Source organism: Lissotriton helveticus, chromosome 1_2, assembly GCF_964261635.1.
Source record: "Lissotriton helveticus chromosome 1_2, aLisHel1.1, whole genome shotgun sequence".
In the NCBI taxonomy this organism is placed as follows: domain Eukaryota; kingdom Metazoa; phylum Chordata; class Amphibia; order Caudata; family Salamandridae; genus Lissotriton; species Lissotriton helveticus.
This window is the reverse complement of record NC_136058.1, coordinates 415,765,405-415,791,962: the sequence shown is the minus strand read 5'-3', so window position 1 is coordinate 415,791,962 and position 26,558 is coordinate 415,765,405. Positions and strand designations below refer to the sequence as shown.

At 45.3% G+C, this 26,558-nt stretch overlaps 1 protein-coding gene across 2 annotated transcripts in view; it reads right to left on the bottom strand.

The window, feature by feature from the left end:
- Window positions 1-1,676: 1,676 nt before the first annotated feature.
- LOC144806995 (uncharacterized) overlaps window positions 1,677-26,558 on the bottom strand; it is a 1,119,020-nt gene continuing 1,094,138 nt past the window's right edge. For both annotated transcript variants that reach the window (XM_078673059.1, XM_078673055.1), the window contains exon 2: window positions 1,677-6,893. In XM_078673059.1, coding sequence (XP_078529185.1) covers window positions 4,209-5,777 — 1,569 coding nt within the window. In that variant the 5' untranslated portion in view covers window positions 5,778-6,893 and the 3' untranslated portion in view covers window positions 1,677-4,208. The remainder of the gene's footprint in view (window positions 6,894-26,558) is intronic.

Here is a 26,558-nt window from a genome sequence, read left to right as displayed (position 1 = left end):
CTGGGGACGTCGCGGTCAAAAATGGATTGAATATATACATTATTGGGGTCGCTACATAGACGACTGTCTCATGATCTGGACTGGTACCCTAAATGACCTGATGTGCTTCTTTGACTATCTTAATGATAATGATGTTAATTTGAAGTTTACTACACAGTATGATAAGAAAAGGATAACTTGTTTAGATTTAGAACTGTACACCAAAGATGATAAATTATGTTTGAAGATGTATAGGAAAGAAACTAGTTGTAACTCGATCTTGCACGCGACTCGCTGCCATCCCAGCTCTCAGATTAGATCTATCCCTTATGGGGAGATGGTAAGAGCCAGGAGGAATTGCTCAGAGGATGAGGAATTTGAGAATAACATCGAAGACATGACCAGTAGATTCAGAGCTAGAGGCTATGACAAGGCAGTGATAGATAAAGCAAGGAGACGAGCATCTAAACTTAGGCGTTCCCAAACTCTGACACATAGAGCACATACTGATAAGGATGAACAGAAAGTACGCCTAGTGACTTGTTACAATACTGAGTCTCATAGACTTTATTCTATTATTAATCGTCACTGGCATTTACTTAAGGCTGACAAGGACTTGTGCCCCTTTATTGGAGAGAGACCATCCATAACTTTTAAGAAAGGAAAAACTTTGGCAAATGACTTAAGCCCTAGTTACCCAGTTAGGACCAGTACATTTTGGCCCAGGAAGACATTAACAGGATTTCATAAATGTGGACGCTGTAATTGCTGCAGATGGGCCAGAAAGAAAGTACAGAGTTTCAGTTATAATGGATCTGAATCTTACAAGATTGACACTTATATTAACTGTGAGACCACCTTTGTAATTTACGTGATAGCTTGTACATGTGGACAGATCTATGTGGGCAGCACTATACGTAGGCTCAGAGATAGAATTATGGAACACATCAGAGCTTGGAAAAATGGAGACACAAGGTATCCCATTGCTGCCCATTATGTCCAAAATAGTGAAGATCCAGATGGACACCAATTCAGCTACCATGGGATTGAACATGTGATGTCTGACCCAAGGGGAGGTAACAGGTTACTGAAACTCAGACGCAAGGAGCGCCCACTAGCCTGTTGGTATCCCAATCAAGTTTTAGCCCTAGTTTGTGATTACCTTACAGTGCTCAGATTATCATCCGCGCTAGAAGAGATGGGAGCCTGGGGTGTCTGGTCACAGTAGCTCATTTACATACAAAGGGGGTGACAACCTGTTCACAACGCACAGCACAACTTGTTTACGTAAAGTGCTTGTACACAGAAAAGGGTAAAGTCTTGTGTCTCTTTTTTCATTTTCTTTAATACATCCTGCACCTCGCTCTCTTCTTCTCTTTCTCTCATTTCAATTCATCATAAATTACTCAAATTCACTATTGCTTTATCAGCACGGCACAAGTCGGGGGTAGCCACAGTTTGAAGGGGTCCCCGTACTATTATCTAGAAACAGGACTCAGTTCCACCTAGCTCCTTAGCCTGCGACTGATGATTGTTACTTTGTGCCCCAGCACTGCAGACACAGGCCTCCGAGTGTTTGTGTGAGTGGCGCAAGAGAGGAACAGAGAATTTGACAAAATTAGCCATTCTATTGCTTAATACATTGTAAATGTGAAATACTTTGGGGCTGGATAAAGAATAACATCAGGAAACAACCGCAAATTAATGCACATTTTATTTATTCACTGAAAACTGTTTAAAAATGTAAATTCCAAGTTCCACATATCTGTTTAAAAATATTTACACTTTCAGTCATTTTCGAGTTTAGTTACAAACTAATATGGGAAAAACACATGATGTATAAAAACTGAAACCAAAAACGTATTTTTACATTATTTTATGTTTCTTGTTTTTTGTTTTTAAAACAGGCCATTAACCTTTCACGTGAAAATGATTATAAGGGCCTGACATCACTTCTTGTGATGTCGCTACATGTGACGTCACTGTGCTTTGCATATGATAATGGGCTCCTTCACTATTTTCCTTACTTGTGCAATGTTTATTGGCATGACATGGGTCTATAGGTATTAAAAATAAATATATAAATTCACAGGGGTTCAGCCCGTTTCTCTGGTGATGTCACACATTGACATGCATTTGGCTGCTTCTTCTATTTTTAGGTGAGTACAAATAACGTGCCGTTCCCCCTCCTTCCATTTCTCTCATGAATGTCACTGCCACTTCTGGAATTCATATGACGAATCATTTAGAACATTTGTGGACAAGGGACAATCTAGTGTGGAAGACAAGTTGCTGGGAGTGCAACGGATTGTCCCGGCACATATATGCTTTTGATGTGGGATTTCGCTATTTTGCTTCATTCTTCAAACAGAGTCTACTGCTTACAATGGCTCCATTCTGGTAAAAAGTAGAGTTTGGCAAGTCACAAAATGAATAGGGAGAGCCAAGTCGGAGAGGAACAACGGGTCACACTTAATTATAAGGCCTGAGGCACGAGCTGATCCATCAACCGATAACAGTCAAGGTATATGCTCTTTTATATCTAAAAATAGGTTATTTCTTGAACACCTGTGCTTCGCTTTAGTTCATTACATATGCTGCAGTGGCATTTGTTAATAGTAATACATGCATTTTACCAATGACGTTTCCCATCTCCAGAGCCCTGACAACATGTCCACTCTGGGTGTGTTGGGTTTATAGGTTTTATCACTAATCCGACAAGTTAGCTGAAAATACTGCTGTTAGTCCCAGTATTGTTCAGTGTTGCTTTTACAGGTAGTGTGGTCAGGTGCGATTGAATGTTTTTCTTTGGATCTCGTCTTCACAAAATAAAAATCAACAATGTTTATTTTCTTTTAATCCACATTGTGCTTGTCTCCCACTGTGTATCCTGGTGCATCATGTCACTTTGCTATGTGTACAGAAGTGAACAATCACTGGAAACAAACACTTTTATAATTCTGCAAATACTGTTATCTGTTTTTCGTCTTTACTGCTTGTCGGGTTTTCTATCATTTGCTATTTCAATGTCCCACATAATTAGAATTTTATCTTTTTCCTTAATCCATTCCTCTCACAATACCTGCACTGTTCTGCTCTTGTCTATGTCCGCACACAAGTCTCTCCACGACCTGGGCCCCAAGTACCTCAACGACCGCCTGACCTTCTACACGCCCACCCGCAAGCTACGGTCCACCAGCCTCGCCCTCGCAGCCGTACCACGCATCCGAAGAGCCACCGCCGGAGGAAGATCCTTCTCTTACCTGGCTGCCAAGACTTGGAACTCCCTCCCCATCCACCTTCGGCTGACCCAGGACCATCTCGCCTTCAGGAAACAACTCAAGACCTGGCTCTTCGAGCAGTAGCATACCCCTCCCCCCAAGCGCCTTGAGACCCTCCCGGGTGAGTAGTGCGCTATACAAATGGCATGATTGATTGATTGATTGATGGGCCAATATTATTTTTGTCTGTTCTTAACTTCATTCCAGAGTCCCTGCATCTATAGGATTATTTTCATGTGAGTTAAATGAAGGAGTGTATTCCCTGAGGGCTGTGTGGGATCAAAAATTGACAAAAGCCCTTCACACTTTCAGTGCCTTCTATGTTTTCTCCCTGTGTGTTCGCTGATGGCGTTGTAGCTCTGATATTTGACTAAAGCTCTTCTCACATTCATTGCACTTGAATGGTTTTTCCCCTGTGTGTGTTCGCTGATGACTTTGAAGGTGTAATAACTGACTAAAGCTCTTCACACATTCACTGCACTTAAATGGCGTTTCCCCTGTGTGTGTTTGCTGATGTCTTAGAAGGCTTGATAAATGACTGAAGCACTTTGCACATTCATTACACTTGAATTGTTTTTCCCCCGTGTGTGTTCGCTGATGACTTTGAAGGTGTGATAATTGACTAAAGCACTTTGCACATTCACTGCACTTGAATGGCTTTTCTCCTGTGTGTGTTCGCTGATGTCTTTGAAGGCTTGATAAATCACTAAAGCACTTTGCACATTCAGTGCACTTGAATGGTTTTTCTCCTGTGTGTGTTCGCTAATGACTTTGTACCTTTGATAATCGACTAAAGCACTTTGTACATTCACTGCATTTAAATGGATTTTCCCCTGTGTGTGTTCGCTGATGTCTTCGGAGGGTTGATAACTCACTAAAGCTCTTCCCACATTGATTGCACTTGAATGGTTTTTCTCCTGTTTGAGTTCCCTGATGATACCTTAATGCTCAAGAGTCGTGAAAACTAATGTCACATTCACTGCAATGATAGGGTTTTTCTCCTGTGTGTGTTCGCTGATGACTTTGTAGGTTTGATAATCGACTAAAGCTCTTCACACATTCACTGCATTTAAATGGCTTTTCCCCTGTGTGTGTTCGCTGATGACTTTGAAGGTTTGATAACTGACTAAAGCACTTTGCACATTCAGTGCACTTGAATGGTTTTTCCCCTGTGTGTGTTTGCTGATGACTTTGAAGGTGTGATAACTGACTAAAGCTCTTCACACATTCACTGCACTTAAATGGCTTTTCCCCTGTGTGTGTTTGCTGATGTCTTAGAAGGCTTGATAAATGACTAAAGCACTTTGCACATTCATTGCACTTGAATTGTTTTTCCCCCGTGTGTGTTCGCTGATGACTTTGAAGGTGTGATAACTGACTAAAGCACTTTGCACATTCACTGCACTCGTATGGCTTTTCTCCTGTGTGTGTTTGCTGATGTCTTTGAAGGCTTGATAACTGACTAAAGCACTTTGCACATTCAGTGCACTTGAATGGTTTTTCCCCTGTGTGTGTTTGCTGATGACTTTGAAGGTGTGATAACTCACTAAAGCTCTTCCCACATTGATTGCACTTGAATGGTTTTTCTTCTGTGTGAGTTCGCTGATGATACCTTAATGCTGAAGAGTCGCGAAAACTACTGTCACATTCACTACAATAATAGGGTTTTTCTCCCGTGTGTGTTCGCTGATGACTTTGTAGGTTTGATAATCGACTAAAGCTCTTCACACATTCACTGCACTTGAATGGTTTTTCCCCCGTGTGTGTTCGCTGATGACTTTGTAGGTGTGATAATCGACTAAAGCTCTTCACACATTCACTGCATTTAAATGGCTTTTCCCCTGTGTGTGTTCGCTGATGTCTTCGGAGGGTTGATAACTCACTAAAGCACTTTGCACATTCAGTGCACTTGAATGGTTTTTCCCCTGTGTGCATTCGCTGATGACTTTGAAGGTTTGATAACTGACTAAAGCACTTTCCACATTCACTGCACTTGATTGGCTTTTCCCCTGTGTGTGTTCGCTGATGTCTTCGAAGGCTTGATAACTCACTAAAGCACTTTGAACATTCAGTGCACTTGAACGGTTTTTCCCCCGAGTGTGTTCGCTGATGGCTTTGAAGGTTTGATAACTGACTAAAGCACTTTCCACATTCACTGCACTTGAATGGCTTTTCCCCTGTGTGTGTTCGCTGATGACTTTGTAGCTCTGATAATTGACTAAAGCTCTTCCCACATTCACTGCAGTTGAATGGCTTTTCCCCTGTGTGTGTTTTATTATGTCTTTGAAGGCTTGATAAGTGACTAAAGCACGTTGCACATTCACTGCAGTTGAATGGTTTTTCCCCTGTGTGTGTTAGCTGATGACTTTGTAGGTCTGATAATCGTCTAAAGCTCTTCCCACATTCATTGCACTTGAATGGTTTTTCCCCTGTGTGTGTTCGCTGATGATTCCTTAATGCTGAAGAGAAGCGATAACTCCTGTCACATTCACTACAATGATAGGGTTTTTCCCCCATGTGTGTTCGCTGATGACTTTGTCGGGCTGATAATCGACTAAATCTCTTCACACATTCACTGCATTGAAATGGCTTTTCCCCTGTGTGTATTCGCTGATGTCTTTGAAGGCTTGTTAAGTGACTAAAGCACTTTGCACATTAAGTGCTCTTGAATGGTTTATTCCCCCTGTGTGTGTTCGCTGATGTCTTTGTAGTTCTGATAATTTACTAAAGCTCTTTACACATTCACTGCACTTGAATGGTTTTTCCCCCGTGTACGTGTGCTGATGAAGCTTGAGTAGTGATGTCAAACTAAAGCTCTTGCTGCATATGTATGATTCTTCTTTCTTGGTTAGTGTCTCTGGGTCGGGTATATATTTGTCTACATCCCATGACTGTATTTCCTGATGGGCCAACCTGGATGATAAAGCACTTGTTTTTTTCTTACACACTTCATATGTGCGCAGTATTATGCACGTTTGATTTCTGTTTTAACAATAAAATGCAATAGCCACCAAATATTTGCCACACTCCTAATACGTAGAAGGTGTCTTTGTAGGCGATTGTGCCTTTAGATTAGATTATGGCTATGCACGATTGCGGGTAAAGATGTATCTTCCTTTTGGCCGGTGCAAATCGGGACAGTCTGTTGTATTGTAGATATAAGAACTCCTCTTTCCTTTACCCGTCAGTTGTCCAGCTCCGCTCTGTTGTGCTTGTATCTGGTTACTGTGGTTTGGCCAGAAAGAATTTACAATTCACCTAGAGCAGGGAATGATGGCTTGTCATCATTTTAGAAAACAGAGCACTGCGGTAATCACATCATACCGATACCATGAACAAAGTTGGTATTTGACACTTGTTTATACAGGAGGCGGTTTGTTATTGTTGTTGCCTTGATTTTCCTAAGGTCATTTCTTCGTCTTGTGGCATGGAGGTGCACAGCTCAGACTCTTACAATCACTGAACTGCCCTTGATACTTGATCCGGGATCTGTCAGTTTGTGTGCAGGTTCCTCTGTCGCCGACTGCGCTGATGTTTTCCTGAATACTGAAGCTCATTAATTCTGCTATTATTGAAGATTTACAGCCTTCGCTTCATTATTGATGGTCATTTCACACATTCAAGGTTTGTTTTCTGTTGGATGTAAAGATATTTAAAATTACTAAATTGAAACATAATGGAATGAGAATTCACAATATTTAACTGGTTGTAAAATACATTTTGGGGGAGATTTACCAAATCTCCACGCAATGCAGCGCAGCCCCCCGCTGGAGGCTGCATTCTGCGACAGGGAGGGAGCAGGAGAGCACCATATTTTCAAAGATATTACTCTCTCCTTCCCTTTCCCTTGCGCCGGCACTGATTACAGCAGCCGTGCTCCATGCACACACCTTAGCACAAGAGCTCTAGGGTGTGTGTGAGCCCAGCATAGGTTTTGTACAGAAAGGACACCCTTGCTGTACTAACTACTATGCCAGACACGAGGGAAAGCTTTTCCCACTTTGTATGCATGTTGCGCCGTGCAGCACGCATGCAAAGTCATAAAAGGAAGGAGAAATTAAAGAATTTCTCCTTCCTTGCACCTAGTTTAGAAGGGTGCAGTTTTCTCATGCCAAACCCAATCTACTGTATTTGGTAAATTGGGTTTAGCGTGAGAAACCATGGGTGGTTGCACGGGAACGCCCATGCACCACCCTTGGCAAGTCCCCATGGTGCAAGGTAATGCGAAGCTGTGCTATGCAATGCTTCATATTACTTTTACGTTATTTGCTGGAAAGAGAATTAGGAAAAAAAGATTTTGCACTGTTTTGTGCCACTTTTGTGACACAAACACGGAGCAAAATCTTAGTAAATCTCCCCTTCTTCTTTACCGCCTTTGAAACTTAGCAAGGAATATTTCATCACACACAGATATTTTACTAAAAGTTCTGTTGATCAGGTGATATCTTATTACTGTCTGAAAAGAAGGTGATTCACCAGTGTTCACAGAGTACCTTAGCAAAGTAAGGGCGCTCACGGAGCACCCAAGTGCTTGAGGTTTTGCTTAAGATAGACGCATATGGTCAAGATTTCTTTGAAACAACAATAGATTTTAGAAAAAGAGATGATCAGGCTGGGCTGCAAAATTTTCAGTAATCATTACGAAGTATACAACAAAAGTAACTCCAGTCACACACTTCTTATTGTTTCTTTCCTATCCACTTAAGAACATCTCAAATGCCAACTCCTGTCTTTAACTCGCTGTTCATAAGTCACCTCTGACACTTTCAGCAGCTCCCTTGGTTCAAGCATTTCTGGTTTCTTCTAACCTGGGAGATTGGAAGATTATTGTGAGTTGAGGGGGGTTTCCTATCGCCATAACATCTGTCCATCTCCCTGAAACTAACACAGCTTACAGAGCCTGGTTCTGGCCTGGAAGACAACTTTAAAAAGCAAGTTTTTAGTTCTTCCTAAAGTAAATAAAGTTCTGTAAGATACAGCTCCTTCCGGGGCTTTTGTTTAAAACAGAGAGAGGGGCCTGTCCTTTACATTATACGCACAGATAAGGCAAACAAACGTTGATTCATAAAATTTAATAATCAACAATATCAGTCATTTAGTACTTCTTGAGAATCCATCACAACCAATAATTTACCTGACATATCCCCGCATAAGATGTGTGCATATTACTCTTTTTTCCCCCTTTTCCACCATTACATGGGATCTGGCATGATATTGTCCGTTTGGGGTTCAGGATGCCACTTTGTGACTGGATCGCCATTTGGCAGAGCGGGAGGAGTTGTCAGTTATCCACAGGTGATTCCACATTTCTACCTTTCCATATTTCTCATATTCAAGTTTACTAATTTCTTGTCCTAGACCCCCCTACTGCCCTCTGACTGCGCACTCACTCTGTGGGGCTCATAACCCACCGAGACCAGGAAGACCGTCACCCAGGCACTCGTCACCAGCCGACTGGACTACGGGAACACCCTCTACGCCGGAACCACAGCCAAACTGCAGAAAAGACTCCAACGCATCCAGAACGCCTCCGCATGACTCGTCCTGGACATCCCTAGACACAGCCACATCTCCGGCCACCTGAGAGACCTGCACTGGCTCCCCATCAGCAAGAGGATCACGTTCAGGCTCCTCACCCACGCACACAAGGCTCTCCAGGACCTGGGCCCCAAGTACCTCAACGACCGCCTGACCTTCTACACGCCCACCCGCCAGCTACGATCGACCAGCCTCGCCCTCGCTGCCGTACCACGCATCTACAGAGCCACCGCCGGAGGAAGATCCTTCTCCTACCTGGCAGCCAAGACTTGGAACTCCCTCCCCATCCACCTTCGGCTGACCCAGGACCATCTTTCCTTCAGGAAGCAACTCAAGACCTGGCTGTTCGTGCAGTAAAGTACCCTCCCCCAGCACCCTGAGACCCTTCCGGGTGAGTAGCGCGCTATACAAATGTCATGATTGATTGATTGATTGATAAGAAGTCAGATAACGGCCTGATAGTCACAAGGCCATGGATCTCACTTCTTCTACAACACTTATTGCCGACTTAGGGCCTAGTTTAGAGTTTTTCCAACAGATTATTGCCTCAAAACTAGGAGTTGGTGAAGAATTTCACTCTGCCGGCGTAGCTCGTGATGCAGAACAGAGTTTTTTTCACGGAACGCAAACAATGCAATATCACAGGCCAGGCATTAGGAGAATCCGACGCAAACAATGTAATAACACCGGCCAGGCACTAGGTGAATCTGATGCAAAAAATACAATAACACAGGCCAGGCACTAGGGGAGCAAGCTATCTTATCACCAGCAAGGGACACAACAAGCTCTGTGCAACACCCTGGTGGCCAACGGTAAAGTGGAGAGCGCTTGTGAGAAAATATAACGTGCTAGACCTCCTGCTGGTAATAGTTCTCAATGCGGGAGGTCACGGTAGGTCGCGACCACTCGAGGGTAGAACTCTGTCATTCTCGTTGATGAAGCTGCCACTCGATTAGAATGTCAATTAGAGAGGCAGAGGCAGCAGCGCCCTCTGGCACGAAGGGAAGTGCTGTTTGTGCTGATTTTACAGTACGGGACAAACTCCTGGCACTAAAAATCAGTGAGAGCAGCGCAGCTTAACAAACTCTGCCACTAGCGGAAGTAAGCGAGTACGGCAGAGTTTTCCTGGTGCTTTCTGGAGTTGCGCGGAGTAAAACTCTGCAAACTACACAAAGGCCTAATCAAAACGTGACACATATCCTGTCTGCCTTATTATTATTGCCACAGGATGTAATGCATTTTTAATGGGGCGGGCAGGATACCTGTCACCTTTGTGATGGAATAAACCATCAGCTGAAATCTAAATCAGGCATTTGGTGTACATGGTGTCCAGTGTGGCTAGCAGGGCTTGAAGGATCTTGTGGTTTGTGGGTCTCTCATTGATTTGAGGTCACAGCCAGGCAGAACTTCTGCCAGCGGTGCCTTGTGCAGATCTTCCTTTCTAGGCAGGACTTTTGTCAGCTGCGCCTTGTGCGGATCTTCCTTCCAGGCAAGGGCTTCTTTCCTCAATGATTAGTTCAAAGGTCAGTAGAGGTAAAACTGGTCCGGGTCCTCTTCTTTATTGGAGTTCAACTGGTCAAGCAACATAGCTCGAGCTCTGAGATGAAGGAGAGTCTGGATTTTCTGAGCTCCGTAGAACATTAAGACAGTTCTTCCGCATCTAACACATACTACAAGACTCCAAGAGTCCACGCTACAAGTGCTGCTGCAAGGTTTAATTAACCCACTGTATCTGAACATCCCCTGGCAAATGCCAACTAGAGAATAAACAGCCAGCCTGCACCAGCAGAGGGCAGAAAGCTTTTGAAGCACCCCGAGGTACATTGACTTTCTCTATCTGTCGTAACTGAAGATGTTAAACCTTGGTAACATCGATCCCCTTTGGACAAGGTCCTCCATTTTACTATCAGAATGTAACTCATCCTGCGCAGACACAAACCCTCAAGTCTGTACTGCACGAAGCTGGGAGGTTCTCACGCAAAAGACGGCCCTCCACAAATTGCTGACATTTTCTTACACTCCCTGGACAGCCGTGGCAACACACAGACCACCCACACCCCCTCAGGGATCACCAGTCCATCTGCCAGGATCAAGACTCAGATCTTTCAACCTTCTCTGTTACCGTCTTTGGAACAGCCCATCTCTGAGATTCGTGGAAGCTCCACACTCAGTGAGCTCAGATTTGCCTTGTAAAACCATCTCATGAGAGTGGAAGAAAAGAACATTAAGTGACACGCACTGCACAGAAGTGTAAATATATCTACCATTATTGTTCCATGTACTATTGTCCTAATGCTGATGTTTTGACATGAATTTTTTGCCGTCTATCACAGCAGCTTCTTCGTTTAAAATGTTACCCAATAGTTTGTTTTCCATCATACCTACTTACCTATGTACTGTTTCTGACCTTACAACATCTCTGGCAGACATGTTGTGCTGTCTGTTGCCACATAAATAGGAAGTAGATTGTTACTGCAGGAAGTGTCCTTGCAGTCAGATGCACTTGATTGGGATAAAAGGTACCATGTTTGTTAGAAAAGCTGCAACTATTGGAATAATAACATACCAAAAGCCACGCATACAGTGCAATAACACAGACCAGGTACTAGAAAAACGTGATGCAAACAATGCAATAACACAGGCCAGGCATTGGAATAATATGACACAATCAGTGCAATAACACAGGCCAGGTACTAGGAAAACGGGACTCAAACAATGCAATATCACAGGCCAGGCATTAGGAGAATCCGAGGCAAACAATGTAATAACACAGGCCAGGCACAAGGAGAATCTGATGCAAACAATGCAATAGCACAGGCCAGGCACTAGTAGAATCTGATGCAAACAATATAATAACACAGGCCAGGCACTAGGAGATTCTGACGCAAACAATGCAATAAGAACAAAATTCTTGTTACCTTTGGCCTCTCTCCTCGCCAAGGCTGCTGTTCATGCTAATCATCAACCTACTGAACCAACTACTGAGCTGGTGGATACTACTACAGTTCCCACACCTGATCCCCCGGGTATTACTTCTAATGAGCATATACCTTGCTTGTCCATTCTCTCCTGGAATGTGGCAGGACTACAGGGAAAATTAGACTCCCCTGAGTGGGGGTCTTTTATTGATACACACGATGTATGCCTGTTTCAGGAGACATGGGCAAGGGAGGAGAAATGGAGATCCGGCTATGCTGCCTTTTCTATACCAGCTAAATGGGAGGGAAAGGGACGGCCTTCAGGGGGTCTTTGCAAATGGGTGGCAACCCATTTGGGCTGTAAGGTTAGGGTCTTTAAAACTAACTCTTTAGATGTACAGTGCGTGTTACTGGAATGGTTAAACAATACTCAACTCGCGTTGATAAATGTGTATTCCAGACCGATGGGAATGACGAAGCCATCACCTACCTTTGACGAGCTCTCCTTATTTCTGCCCACACTACCTCTGGGTGCCAGGATTCTTTTGGGGGGTGATTTTAATTGTCAATATGAGCCGCTAACTCTAACTGTGGAGGGAGCACTTCTGGAGGAAGATGACGAGTGGGGAATCCCGCAAGTGGAAGGACCTCCAGTAAAGCCATGGTCACCCTTGGCAACCCAAATCTTGGCACTTACCCTCAGTAATTCCCTGAGGGCCTGCAATGGCAGAATCAAGGGTGACATTCCTTCGAAACCCACCTTTATTAAACCAGGGCAGGAGTCCCATCTGGATTACATCCTTGTTCAGACATCTGAATGGAACAAGGTTCTTGACTTTATGGTAGTGCAAAGAAATGACAGTGACCACAACGCACTGGTCCTTTCTTTAACCTCGCCCGGTGGTCCTAGGGGTGTACAGCTGGCAGAGGCACCTCTGGACTCCAAACTAATCTTAACTAATGATAGACGCAGAGTGAGGTGGGACAAGTTCCTGGAAGATCCCGCCCATATTTCTGAGCTCTATGTACAGATCCTCCCAATATTCGAACGTGCTGAGGTCCTTATCTCTCAATCTTCTCCAGCAGAATTGTTGTACGGGTTGGGCATCCTCCACATGGAGTTGGTGGACACTCTGGTGGAACTCCTAAATCCACCTGTCCGGAAAGGGCCAAGTAGGGTGCAAAGAGCCACCTGGTTTAATTCAGCTTGTAGGAGGGCAAAGGTCGTCCTCCTCGCTGCATTGAAGCACCCAAGGGATACAGGGCTAATTAAGATCAGACGGGCGGAAATGAAGCAAAAAATCCATCATGCAAAGGTGGAATGGGACCAGTCCAACTGGGAAAACATGCTGGTCTCTCTCAAGTCTAGAGATGCTCGCAAATTCTGGCAGATAGTGAGAACAGGGTCGGCCGAGCCTATGCCAGCCATGGAGGCCAATATAGCGGCTGAGGTGTGGGAGGATCACTTCCGCAGCCTCTATGAAGAGGTCACCCCAGGCCTGGCTAAACCCGCTGATGGGCCTTCGATTAACTTTTTCCCACTTTCAGGTGGGCCTCCATTGCACTCTAGCAATTTGGCGGGTGCCGAACCTATGTAATTTTCACTGGGGGAGGTCCTTAGGTAATATCTAACTTGCCATTGGGCAAAGCTCCCGGGTTAGATAAAATCCCGGGAGATTTATTTAAGCACCAACCCAGGGTCTGGGCCCCTTACCTACTAGAAGTGTTTAATGCAATCCTTGGGGGAATGCCGGTCCCTAGTACTTGGCTGGGGCCAGAGATTGTCCCCATATTTAAGAAGGGCTCTCCTCTGCTCCCTGCCAATTATAGGCCGTTCAGCCTTATTGACGTTTCACAAAAAATCAATTCTAAGTACGTTTCAGGCTGGGTTTCGGAGTAAGGTTTCAACCACGGACCAAATTTTCCGTTTGGCCCTCCTCTTCTGGAAGACGTGCGGGTGGCGGGTGGCACGCTACATACCGTCTTTGTTGATCTCCGCGCAGCCTTTGATTTGGTTCCGCGGAGTAAACTATGGACGGTACTCTCAAACTTGGGTATCCCCTCCGATCTTTTAGATATTATTATTCGTCTGCACACACACAACTATGCACAGGTCAGGTGCGGGAGGATGGGCAGCCTCTCAAAAAGATTTCCCGTTGGCAGAGGGGTAAGGCAGGAATGTGTCTTAGCACCCACCCTGTTCTGCCTCTTTGTCAACGGCGTAATCGATTATCTCAACAAGATCCCCAATACAGACACTCCAAGGCTAGGCGGCAGCAGGGTGCCCGCAATTATGTTTGCGGATGACACCCTGCTGCTGTCGAAATCCCCAATGGGGATACAGCGCATCTTGGAGGGTTTTGAGGCATTTTGTGGAGAGCATGGTCTCGAAATTAATGCCCTCAAAACCAAGTATATGATTTTTAACCCCCCTAAAAAAACTCGCCCTAACCCTTTTATAGGCCTGAACAGGTTAGAGAGGGTGTATATGTTTGAGTATCTGGGTGTGACCATGAATGATAAACTGGAATGGGGTGATCATCAAGCTAAGTCCCAGCTCAAACTAGCACAAATAGCAGGGGGAATAATCAGGTTAGTCAATTCTAACAAATCATCTGCTAGACCGATAGGTCCCCCGCTGGAGATTTATAGACTCCAGGCCAGAGGTGCGATCCTTTATGGTAGCGAACTTTGGGGTCATGTCTGTAAAAAAGATCTAGTTATTGTTGAAAATAAGTTTCTCAGACAACTCCTAAAGTTACCGGCTAGCACTCCCCTCCTGCCCCTCCGATTGGATCTGGGCCTGAAACCACTGGATGAAGTGCTGGGTGTAAAGCCTTTAACCTTTTGGCGAAGATTATGGACCACTCCTGAGTTAGCCAACTATAGGCAGGAAATGCGGGAAATTCTCGCTCTTCCGACTATAGGGAACATCTCGTGGTTTAAATATCTAAAAACTGAGTTTACCCGGCTGGGTCTTCCGACCCTTTGGAGTGACCCTGAAGTGGCGTGCCCAGCACTATCCCGCAAACATCTGGTGGCAACCTTCCATGCATGCAATCTTGCATCCCACATACAGGGTAGACGCCCAGATTCCATAACTGACATTTTCTTTGGGGTTAAAGATTGCTATAAGTTTGAGACTGTTCTAGATGACATTTTCCCGAATCTTGCCAGGAAATTATACCTGCAATGGCGCTATGGCACCCTGCCGTTAAGAGCCTTTACCAGCAAATGGAAACAGCACTCCTTGGAAAACTGCCCTGGCTGCAACTGTATGTTAGAGGACGAATTGCATCTAGTTTTCTTTTGTCCTGCCTACATTGCTGCTAGAAGGTTTTGGGTAATTCCACTTTGCAAAAATCTAGGGTTTGCTAACTGCTCAGAGGCCTTTAGAATACTCAAGACTGACCTCTCAAGCGCAACTGTCTTTGCAGTGGCCACATTTCTCAAAGCAGTGTGGCACAAGAGATCCTTTTTAATTTCTAAGGCACCTCTACCTTGATTCAGACTACGCACTAATGAGATAATAATTTTAATGTATTATGTTACGTTATGCCTGATTTTTAGTGTCAGCATTAATGGTTTTTATATATTTATTTTCTGTAACAGCACAGATTGTTTTAAATATGAACTAGTTCTGAATCATTATATCGTTTAATATTATGATTTTGGTACAGTGGGGCTTGCTTCGAGAACTAACTGCCGCTATTTGTGTGCTATCTTGTAATCGATGGAGTAATGATGTCTGTATTCTATTTTTTTTACTGTATTGATTTTATGCTGAATCTTTTATGGCAAAATTGCCGAAATAAAGATTAACGAACGAACGTTACTGCAGGAAGTGTCCTTGCAGTCAGATGCACTTGATTGGGATAAAAGGTACCATGTTTGGTAGAAAAGCTGCAACTATTGGAATAATAACATACCAAAAGCCGCACATACAGTGCAATAACACAGACCAGGTACTAGAAAAACGTGATGCAAACAATGCAATAACACAAGCCAGGCATTGGAAGAATATGACAGAATCAGTGCAATAACACAGGCCAGGTACTAGGAAAACGGGACTCAAACAATGCAATATCACAGGCCAGGCACAAGGAGATTCTGACGCAAACAATGCAATAACACAGGCCAGGCACAAGGAGAATCTGCTGCAAACAATATAATAACACAGGCCAGGCACTAGGAAAACGGAACGCAAACAATGCAATATCACAGGCCAGGCATTAGGAGAATCCGACGCAAACAATGTAATAACACAGGCCAGGCACTAGGTGAATCTGATGCAAACAATACAATAACACTGGCCAGGCACTAGGAAAACGGAACGCAAACAATGCAATAACACAGGCAAGGCATTAGGAGAATCCGACGCAAACAATGTAATAACACAGGCCAGGCACTAGGTGAATCTGATGCAAACAATACAATAACACTGGCCAGGCACTAGGGGAGCAAGCTATCTTATCACCAGCAAGGGACACCACAAGCTCTGTGCAACACCCTGGTGGCACAGGAGTCCCAGGGCCCACGTCGGAAACGCCGCTAGTGCCATCAGCCTATCCAGGCGCTCATCCTCAGTGTGAGGACTGCCTGCCCCAGCATCCCTTGATGTCACCGCGCTTATACCGCTGCCTCTCCCCCTGCAGCACGGGACGCGCGCGGGCGAAGCCTGGGCCAAGGGTTGTCCCGTCCTTGCACTCATTGCCAGGAAGAGGCAGGGCAGGGCTACCCCCTTTCCACTGGCATTAGGCATCTTGCCTACTCAGATTCGCTGGACATTCAAGAACTGTTGTGGACAAGTCAAGGTACTGTTAACGCGGTTATCTCCCAGCATTGCCCAAACTACTCTCTTTGATTCTAAATAATTACGCTCTCTCTCCTGAGGGGTTTGTGGGGCCGGTATAAGGGTGGCCTGAGGGTTCTCATTGTCCACGGGGCCAAGAGGCCTGTTCATTGCTGATTGTGTAGACAGGTTGCTTTAGACTTAACTTGCACTATAGCGGTAGCATGGGGAAAGGGAAAACTATGGAGGGCAGTGGGGGAGGGGCGGGAGGGATAGTAAAGGGAAAAAGGCTAGGAAGATACAGAAACATGCAGGGAGTAATTGTGTACTGGATAGGATAGACACCCGCATTAGCGAGTGCGAGGACATATTAGTGACAGATACAACCACCCATGTAGCAAATACTAAATCCCCACAACGCTCTACCCAACCAGCTAGTTTAAACAACCCTACTACGGCCTGCCAATTAGCTATTCCAGCTATATTTCATAACCCACTAAAACAAGCGTTGTCATAGCCAATGGGTCTCGCCTTTGGGACCTTATGTGTTTAGCCAGAACTTTTGGCTATGTTGTACAGCGTTGTGGCTGCTGTGAATTTTGTTGACAAGTTAAAATAAAAAGTGTTAAGCATTTTTGTTAAGTTTATACAAACGAAGACAACATTATATACAACTGAAAAACCTGATAAAAAAGATTTTAACATAAAAAATGTCTTCTACTTTTTTTGTACTTGCACGGCTGGCAACTTTTTCCTGCCTGTTCTCATGCTTGTTTGTTATAATTTTTTTGTTATGGGAAAGCAGGACATAAATAACGGGGGAGTGCAGGTTGGAAAACAGTAATTTAATTAGAACACGAGCAGCGGACGGACACTAGGGGAGAATCAACAGATTCCAGGGCAGACTGAGTGATGATTAGGTGATGCACTGATACAAAATGGTGGTGGTGAATGATGACTAGTGCTCAGGTGGTGACAATATATGGTGTGGATTGGAGGTACGTTGTGGATTGTGGTGTTGAAACATGTTGTTTGGTGTGTAATTATGCAGTGTGTTTTGGAAATGTGGAGTTTAAATGTGTGGCCTGGAACTGTGGTGTTGAGTGAAATTATGCTTAGGAAAATTGTGTCATGGTGTGGAGTGCATTTATGTTGATTGGTGGTATGTGGTATAGAGTGCATTTATGTGGAGTGTATTTATGATGCATTGAGTACAGTGCAATTATATGGCGTGTACTTATCTGGCACTGACTGGTATTATATGGAGTGTATTTATGTTGCATTGAGTAGAGTGTTATTATGTTGTGTAATTATGTGGCACTGAGTGGTATTATATGGAGTGTATTTATGTTGCATTGAGTAGAGTGTTATTATGTGGTGTGTAATTATGTGGCACTGAGTGGTAATATGTGGAGCGTATTTATGTTGCATTGAGTAGAGTGCAATTATGTGGATTGTAATTATGTGGTACTGAGTGGTATGTGGAGTGTATTTATGTTGCATTGAGTAGTGTAATTATGGGCGTGTAATTATGTGGCACTGAGTGGTATTATGGGGAGTGTATGTTGTATTCAGTGGAGTGTAATTTTGTGGCATTAATTGGAGTGTATGTTACATTGAGTGCAGTGTTTTTATGTAGCATATAATTATGTGGCACTGAGTGGTATTGTTTGGAGGGCATGTTGCATTTAGTAGTGTAATTATGTGGTGTGTAATTATGTGGCACTGAGTGGTATTATTTGAAGCATATGTTGCACTGAGTGCAATTTAATGTGTAGCATATAAGTATGTGGCACTGTGTGGTATTATGTGGAGTGTATTAATGTTGAATTGAGTAGAGTATAAATATGAGGCATGTTATTATGGCACTGAGTGGTATTATGTGGAGTGTATTTATGTTGCATAGAGTAGAGTGTAATTATGTGGCGTGTAATTATGTGGCACTGAGTGGTATTATGGGGAGTGTATGTTTTATTCAGTAGAGTAATTATGTGGCACCGAGTGGTATTATTTGGAGTGTATGTTGCATTGAGTGCAGTGTAATTATGTATCAAATAATTATGTGGCACTGGGTGGTATTATGTGGAGTGTATTTATGTTGCATTGAGTGGAGTGTAAGTATGTTGTGCGTAATTAAGTTATTTACAACAAGGGGTGGTGATGGACAGAGTCTCTGAATTAAGCAGAGTACTCTCACCCAGTCAAGAGATCAGGGCTAGATCCAACACCGTTTTTTAGCTCATTGCACCATCCCAGTTTCAGAACCTGGCTGTATGCAAATTAGTCTGTCCCTGGCCCAGTGCATCATGGGAACAGGGCAGACCAGACTACAAAAGCCAATTCTTACACTGGGAAGGAAACAAGCTTCCGGGGACCGGTTTCTGCCATTTCAGGCGTCTTCGGCCCGGCTTGCTTGAATCCTGATGGTGCAATGAGCAAGGGACTCACATCTGAGTATACCCTTCCACGCTTAGGGTGGACAAAATTATTTACAACAAGGGGTGGTGATGGACAGAGTCTCTGAATTAAGCAGAGTACTCTCACCCAGTCAAGAGATCAGGGCTAGATCCAACACCGTTTTTTAGCTCATTGCACCATCCCAGTTTCAGAACCTGGCTGTATGCAAATTAGTCTGTCCCTGGCCCAGTGCATCATGGGAACAGGGCAGATCAGACTACAAAAGCCAATTCTTACACTGGGAAGGAAACAAGCTTCCGGGGACCGGTTTCTGCCATTTCAGGCGTCTTCGGCCCGGCTTGCTTGAATCCTGATGGTGCAATAAGCAAGGGACTCACATCTGAGTATACCCTTCCACGCTTAGGGTGGACAAAATTATTTACAACAAGGGGTGGTGATGGACAGAGTCTCTGAATTAAGCAGAGTACTCTCACCCAGTCAAGAGATCAGGGCTAGATCCAACACCGTTTTTTAGCTCATTGCACCAACCCAGTTTCAGAACCTGGCTGTATGCAAATTAGTCTGTCCCTGGCCCAGTGCATCATGGGAACAGGGCAGACCAGACTACAAAAGCCAATTCTTACACTGGGAAGGAAACAAGCTTCCGGGGACCGGTTTCTGCCATTTCAGGCGTCTTCGGCCCGGCTTGCTTGAATCCTGATGGTGCAATGAGCAAGGGACTCACATCTGAGTATACCCTTCCACGCTTAGGGTGGACAAAATTATTTACAACAAGGGGTGGTGATGGACAGAGCCTCTGAATTAAGCAGAGTACTCTCACCCAGTCAAGAGATCAGGGCTAGATCCAACACCGTTTTTTAGCTCATTGCACCATCCCAGTTTCAGAACCTGGCTGTATGCAAATTAGTCTGTCCCTGGCCCAGTGCATCATGGGAACAGGGCAGACCAGACTACAAAAGCCAATTCTTACACTGGGAAGGAAACAAGCTTCCAGGGACCGGTTTCTGCCATTTCAGGCGTCTTCGGCCCGGCTTGCTTGAATCCTGATGGTGCAATGAGCAAGGGACTCACATCTGAGTATACCCTTCCACGCTTAGGGTGGACAAAATTATTTACAACAAGGGGTGGTGATGGACAGAGTCTCTGAATTAAGCAGAGTACTCTCACCCAGGCAAGAGATCAGGGCTAGATCCAATACCGTTTTTTAGCTCATTGCACCATCCCAGTTTCAGAACCTGGCTGTATGCAAATTAGTCTGTCCCTGGCCCAGTGCATCATGGGAACAGGGCAGACCAGACTACAAAAGCCAATTCTTACACTGGGAAGGAAACAAGCTTCCGGGGACCGGTTTCTGCCATTTCAGGCGTCTTCGGCCCGGCTTGCTTGAATCCTGATGGTGCAATGAGCAAGGGACTCACATCTGAGTATACCCTTCCACGCTTAGGGTGGACAAAATTATTTACAACAAGGGGTGGTGATGGACAGAGTCTCTGAATTAAGCAGAGTACTCTCACCCAGTCAAGAGATCAGGGCTAGATCCAACACCGTTTTTTAGCTCATTGCACCATCCCAGTTTCAGAACCTGGCTGTATGCAAATTAGTCTGTCCCTGGCCCAGTGCATCATGGGAACAGGGCAGACCAGACTACAAAAGCCAATTCTTACACTGGGAAGGAACACCACCCCCTTTTCTGAATCGTTTTTGGCCACTATGGGTGTGGCAGGGTATACTCAGACATGAGTCCCTTGCTCACTGCTCCATCAGGATTCAAGCAAGCCGGGCCGACGAGGCTGAAATGCCAGAAACCGGTCCCCGGTAGCTTGTCTCCTTTCTGGTGAAGAATTGGCTTGGTAGTTTGGTCTGCCCTGTTCCCATGATGCACTGGGCCAGGGACAGACTAATTTGCATATAGCCAGGTTCTGAGCTGGGATGGGGCAGTGAGCTAAATAACGGTGATGGATCAAGCCCTGATCTTTGGACTGGGTAAGAGTGGTCTGCTTAATTCGGACACTCTGTTCATCACCACCCCCTTTTCATAATCGTTTTTGGCCACTATGGGTGTGGCAGGGTATACTCAGACATGAGTCCCTTGCTCACTGCTCCATCAGGATTCAAGCAAGCCGGGCCGACGAGGCTGAAATGCCAGAAACCGGTCCCCGGTAGCTTGTCTCCTTTCTGGTGAAGAATTGGCTTGGTAGTTTGGTCTGCCCTGTTCCCATGATGCACTGGGCCAGGGACAGACTAATTTGCATATAGCCAGGTTCTGAGCTGGGATGGGGCAGTGAGCTAAATAACGGTGATGGATCAAGCCCTGATCTTTGGACTGGGTAAGAGTGGTCTGCTTAATTCGGACACTCTGTTCATCACCACCCCCTTTTCTGAATCGTTTTTGGCCACTATGGGTGTGGCAGGGTATACTCAGACATGAGTCCCTTGCTCACTGCTCCTTCAGGATTCAAGCAAGCCGGGCCGACGAGGCTGAAATGCCAGAAACCGGTCCCCGGTAGCTTGTCTCCTTTCTGGTGAAGAATTGGCTTGGTAGTTTGGTCTGCCCTGTTCCCATGATGCACTGGGCCAGGGACAGACTAATTTGCATATAGCCAGGTTCTGAGCTGGGATGGGGCAGTGAGCTAAATAACGGTGATGGATCAAGCCCTGATCTTTGGACTGGGTAAGAGTGGTCTGCTTAATTCGGACACTCTGTTCATCACCACCCCCTTTTCTGAATCGTTTTTGGCCACTATGGGTGTGGCAGGGTATACTCAGACATGAGTCCCTTGCTCACTGCTCCATCAGGTTTCAAGCAAGCCGGGCCGACGAGGCTGAAATGCCAGAAACCGGTCCCCGGTAGCTTGTCTCCTTTCTGGTGAAGAATTGGCTTGGTAGTTTGGTCTGCCCTGTTCCCATGATGCACTGGGCCAGGGACAGACTAATTTGCATATAGCCAGGTTCTGAGCTGGGATGGGGCAGTGAGCTAAATAACGGTGATGGATCAAGCCCTGATCTTTGGACTGGGTAAGAGTGGTCTGCTTAATTCGGACACTCTGTTCATCACCACCCCCTTTTCTGAATCGTTTTTGGCCACTATGGGTGTGGCAGGGTATACTCAGACATGAGTCCCTTGCTCACTGCTCCATCAGGATTCAAGCAAGCCGGGCCGACGAGGCTGAAATGCCAGAAACCGGTCCCCGGTAGCTTGTCTCCTTTCTGGTGAAGAATTGGCTTGGTAGTTTGGTCTGCCCTGTTCCCATGATGCACTGGGCCAGGGACAGACTAATTTGCATATAGCCAGGTTCTGAGCTGGGATGGGGCAGTGAGCTAAATAACGGTGATGGATCAAGCCCTGATCTTTGGACTGGGTAAGAGTGGTCTGCTTAATTCGGACACTCTGTTCATCACCACCCCCTTTTCTGAATCGTTTTTGGCCACTATGGGTGTGGCAGGGTATACTCAGACATGAGTCCCTTGCTCACTGCTCCATCAGGATTCAAGCAAGCCGGGCCGACGAGGCTGAAATGCCAGAAACCGGTCCCCGGTAGCTTGTCTCCTTTCTGGTGAAGAATTGGCTTGGTAGTTTGGTCTGCCCTGTTCCCATGATGCACTGGGCCAGGGACAGACTAATTTGCATATAGCCAGGTTCTGAGCTGGGATGGGGCAGTGAGCTAAATAACGGTGATGGATCAAGCCCTGATCTTTGAACTGGGTAAGAGTGGTCTGCTTAATTCGGACACTCTGTTCATCACCACCCCCTTTTCTGAATCGTTTTTGGCCACTATGGGTGTGGCAGGGTATACTCAGACATGAGTCCCTTTCCTCACTGCTCCATCAGGATTCAAGCAAGCCGGGCCGACGAGGCTGAAATGCCAGAAACCGGTCCCCGGTAGCGTGTCTCCTTTCTGGTGAAGAATTGGCTTGGTAGTTTGGTCTGCCCTGTTCTCATGATGCACTGGGCCAGGGACAGACTAATTTGCATATAGCCAGGTTCTGAGCTGGGATGGGGCAGTGAGCTAAATAACGGTGATGTATCAAGCCCTGATCTTTGGACTGGGTAAGAGTGGTCTGCTTAATTCGGACACTCTGTTCATCACCACCCCCTTTTCTGAATCGTGCGTAATTAAGTGGCACTGAGTGGTATTATTTGGAGTGTATGTTGCATTGAGTGAAGTGTTATTATGTAGCATATAATTATGTGGCGCTGAGTGGTATTGTGTGGAGTGTATGTTGCATTCAGTAGAGTGTGATTATGTGGTGTGTAATTATGTGGCACTGAGTGGTATTTGGAGTGTATGTTGCATTTAGTGCAATGTAATTATGTAGCATATAATTATGTGGCACTGAGTGGTATTGTGTGGAGTGTATGTTTTATTCAGTAGAGTGTAAGTATGTGGCGTGTAATTATGTGGTATGTAATCATGTTGCACTAAGTGCTATTATTTGGAGTGTATGTTGCATTTAGTGCAGTGTAATTATGTAGCATATAATTATGTGGTATCTATCGTGATACCCCAAAGCGGACTCCATCTATGCATGCACCCAGGATCTGGGGACAACACCCTTAATTCTGCTCGAGTTAAGCATAGTGCAGAACACAAGTCACCTTAAAAAATAACACTACATCACAATGCAATAACAATAGACTTCTGTTCTGTTCCCTGAACCCAGACACCCCTCCGATCACTCATGGACTTTCCTTTACCTTTGCCCGTGTATAGTGCTCAGCTGCCTTTAGGGCAGGTTTGCGCTCTACAGATACCACATATGTACATAAATATTGAACCAAAGCCAATCAGGGAGGTTCAGTGCTAAATATGTCAGACAATGAGTGCATTTCACTTGTGCGAGCATTGTGCGCAGCCTCTCGTCTGGTGGATGGGGTGACCAATTCTCTGTGTTGTTGGGTTTATTTCATTTACTGAACTGACTGTGTTCTTACAGAATACTAACTCTGGTGTGTGACTCCTTCTGCGGCACACTGACTGAATCGAATCATTTGACTCGATTTACAGTGAATTAAAACCAAATGCGTCTAATTAGTAAACGTGAGAACTAGAGAGAGGGGGGGCTTAGTTCGAATAAAGGACAAGAGATGGGAAGAGATAATAGAACATTATAAGGAACACAGAAGAGCAGGTTTAAGGAACAGGGTGGAAGAAAGGGTGGAACCGGGGTACGAAAGATCGCCCCTTGAGCATCAGTTTCAGGAGCAAACTCCCGCGAGTGGTGCGCGCGCTCGTGTGAAATCTGACACAAAACAGAGGGCACACTGCGCGCCGCTGCTCGTAATCGCAAGCCGTAGGCCTTTTCACACGCTTCCAGAGCGATTCCAAGAGGTCGTTTTCCTAGAGCAGCGCATGCGCACATGGTTTCAAAGGTCAACGCACATCCACTGGTTAATGGTTGACAGGGTACCAGTGGATAGTTTAAAAACCAACAGCGTCAGTCCCAAAACCGGGAGTGATCCAGTAAGATAACTCCTACATTTATTACCCTTTGCCCATCACTGTTTGATACTTTAATTTAAGTAGGAAACAACATGAGATATCCCTGAACATAATGGTGCATATTACTCTGATGATCAAACAAGTGGTGAAGGCGTGCTTGAAGCTACTTTTTCTGTCACACTCTACTGACTTTGAAAATAGTGAATAAGAAACACCGTAAGTCAAACTCTAGGAAGAAAACAAAGGATGTGACTGGCACCAGAATTTTAGCTAAAAAGAGAAAGGAATGAAGCACATTGGCTGCCACCAGGGCCTGATCTCATTCCATGCTCTAGGCTTATGGGCAACATCAGAGGAAGAAGGTCCGAAATACTTGATGGCCTAATGATGCACGGACAATCACTTCCAAGTTTGTCAATCCAGCAAGCAGGACAGAAGGAAGGGGCAAGCAAAAATCACTCTCCACCAGCCAAAGTGATAATCCCCATGTAGGTAAGGGCAAATTAGTAAAAGAATGATTGGCCACCAGAGGATGAAAGCCGACTCACTGTCCTGCCCCATTTCCATTCACAGAAGGCTGGGATAGCCTCTTCCACATCAGCACTTCAGACACTGTCCTGTTGTGTTTGTTTTCTTACGAAACTCTGGCTCAGGTTGCCCTTTTAGTGAATTATATTTCAAAAGGTTCAGCTATTTATTTAGTACGCTATAAAAACCACTAATAAATTAAAATCGGTATCAACCAAATACTCCCTTACAATGTATCCCTCCTTAACTTAGGAGTATCGGGCCCAAATGATGTACTTATTGATGTTACAAGCAGCTACATTCAGCTGCTGCCCATGGGACATCCATGTTATCCTGGAATGTAGCAAGATTGAAGACGAAGACCATCTTCCCTGATCGGTTTGCTTTTATTGATCAGTTTGATGTCTGTTGTTTTCAAGAAACCTGGGCAATAGACCCCCTATACTGCTTAGGTTACTTAAATGTCTATACCCCTGCAACATGTGGGGGTAAGAGTCGACCCTCAGGGGGATTGGTAATATGGGTGCGCCAAGCTGGCGGTTTTAATATGGAGGTCCTTGAAACACAGAGTAATGATATTGGTGCGATCAGGTTGAAGTGGGGCCAACAAGGGGTTGTGGACGTTTCTAACGTTTATGCCAGGGGCTCAAAGGGGAAGAAGTCGGACGTTATAGCGGTTTTGGAGGACTTATTAGATCTACACTAGTGTCCCACCAGATCCTCTTACACCGCCTTGAGGAGGCCGGAGTTGGAGAGAGAGCACTCGAGTGGTTTCGATCTTTTCTCACTGATCGAACCTTTAAAGTGTCCACAGCCCCTTTTGTTTCTGCTCCTCGCCCTATTTCTCAGGGTGTCCCGCAGGGATCGGCCCTCAGCCCTACCTTATTTAATTTATATGTTCAACCGTTGGCGGATGTCGCCCATAGTTTTGGTCTCACCATGGTGTCATACGCCGATGACACGCAGCTGGCGGTGGCACTTAATGGGGAGTCCAACATGGATGCTCCCACCTTTCAGTCCGCTCTTAAAGCTGTGGCGGGTTGGATGGGGAACAATCGACTCCAACTTAATGCCTCTAAAACCGAGGTTATTATTTTTGGTAGGGAAAGTGAGCTCTGGGGCGATCTATGATGGCCACCTGAATTGGGCCCTGTTCCCACCCCAGTGGCCGAAGTCAGAAACCTTGGGGTATGGCTGGATGATAAACTCTCCTTCACCACCCATACTAAACGTGTAGCCGGTACTTGTTTTGGTGCCCTGCAGTGCCTTCGACCTATCTTCAAGTTTTTTGATGCGGACACCAGACAGATCATTGTCCAAGCTATGGTCCTGGCCAGATTAGACTACGCCAGCTCTTTGCTTCTGGGTGTTAATCAGGCAGAATTAGTCCGCCTTCAGAGGGTGCAAAATGCGGCGGCCAGGATGTTGGTCGGCCTTCCGAAGTTTGTCTCTGCACGCCGAACTATTCAGGATCTTCATTGGCTGCCTGTTGGGCAAAGAATTAAATTTAAGGCTCTTTGTTTAACTTTTAAAATTCTCAAGTTAGCCTCCCCCCCTATTCTTTCGCAGATAATCTGTCATTATGTACCTTCCAGAGCCCTTCGATCCTCAGGGTTAAATCTCGCCATTATGCCACGCTTTAAAAGAGCCAGAATGGGTGGAC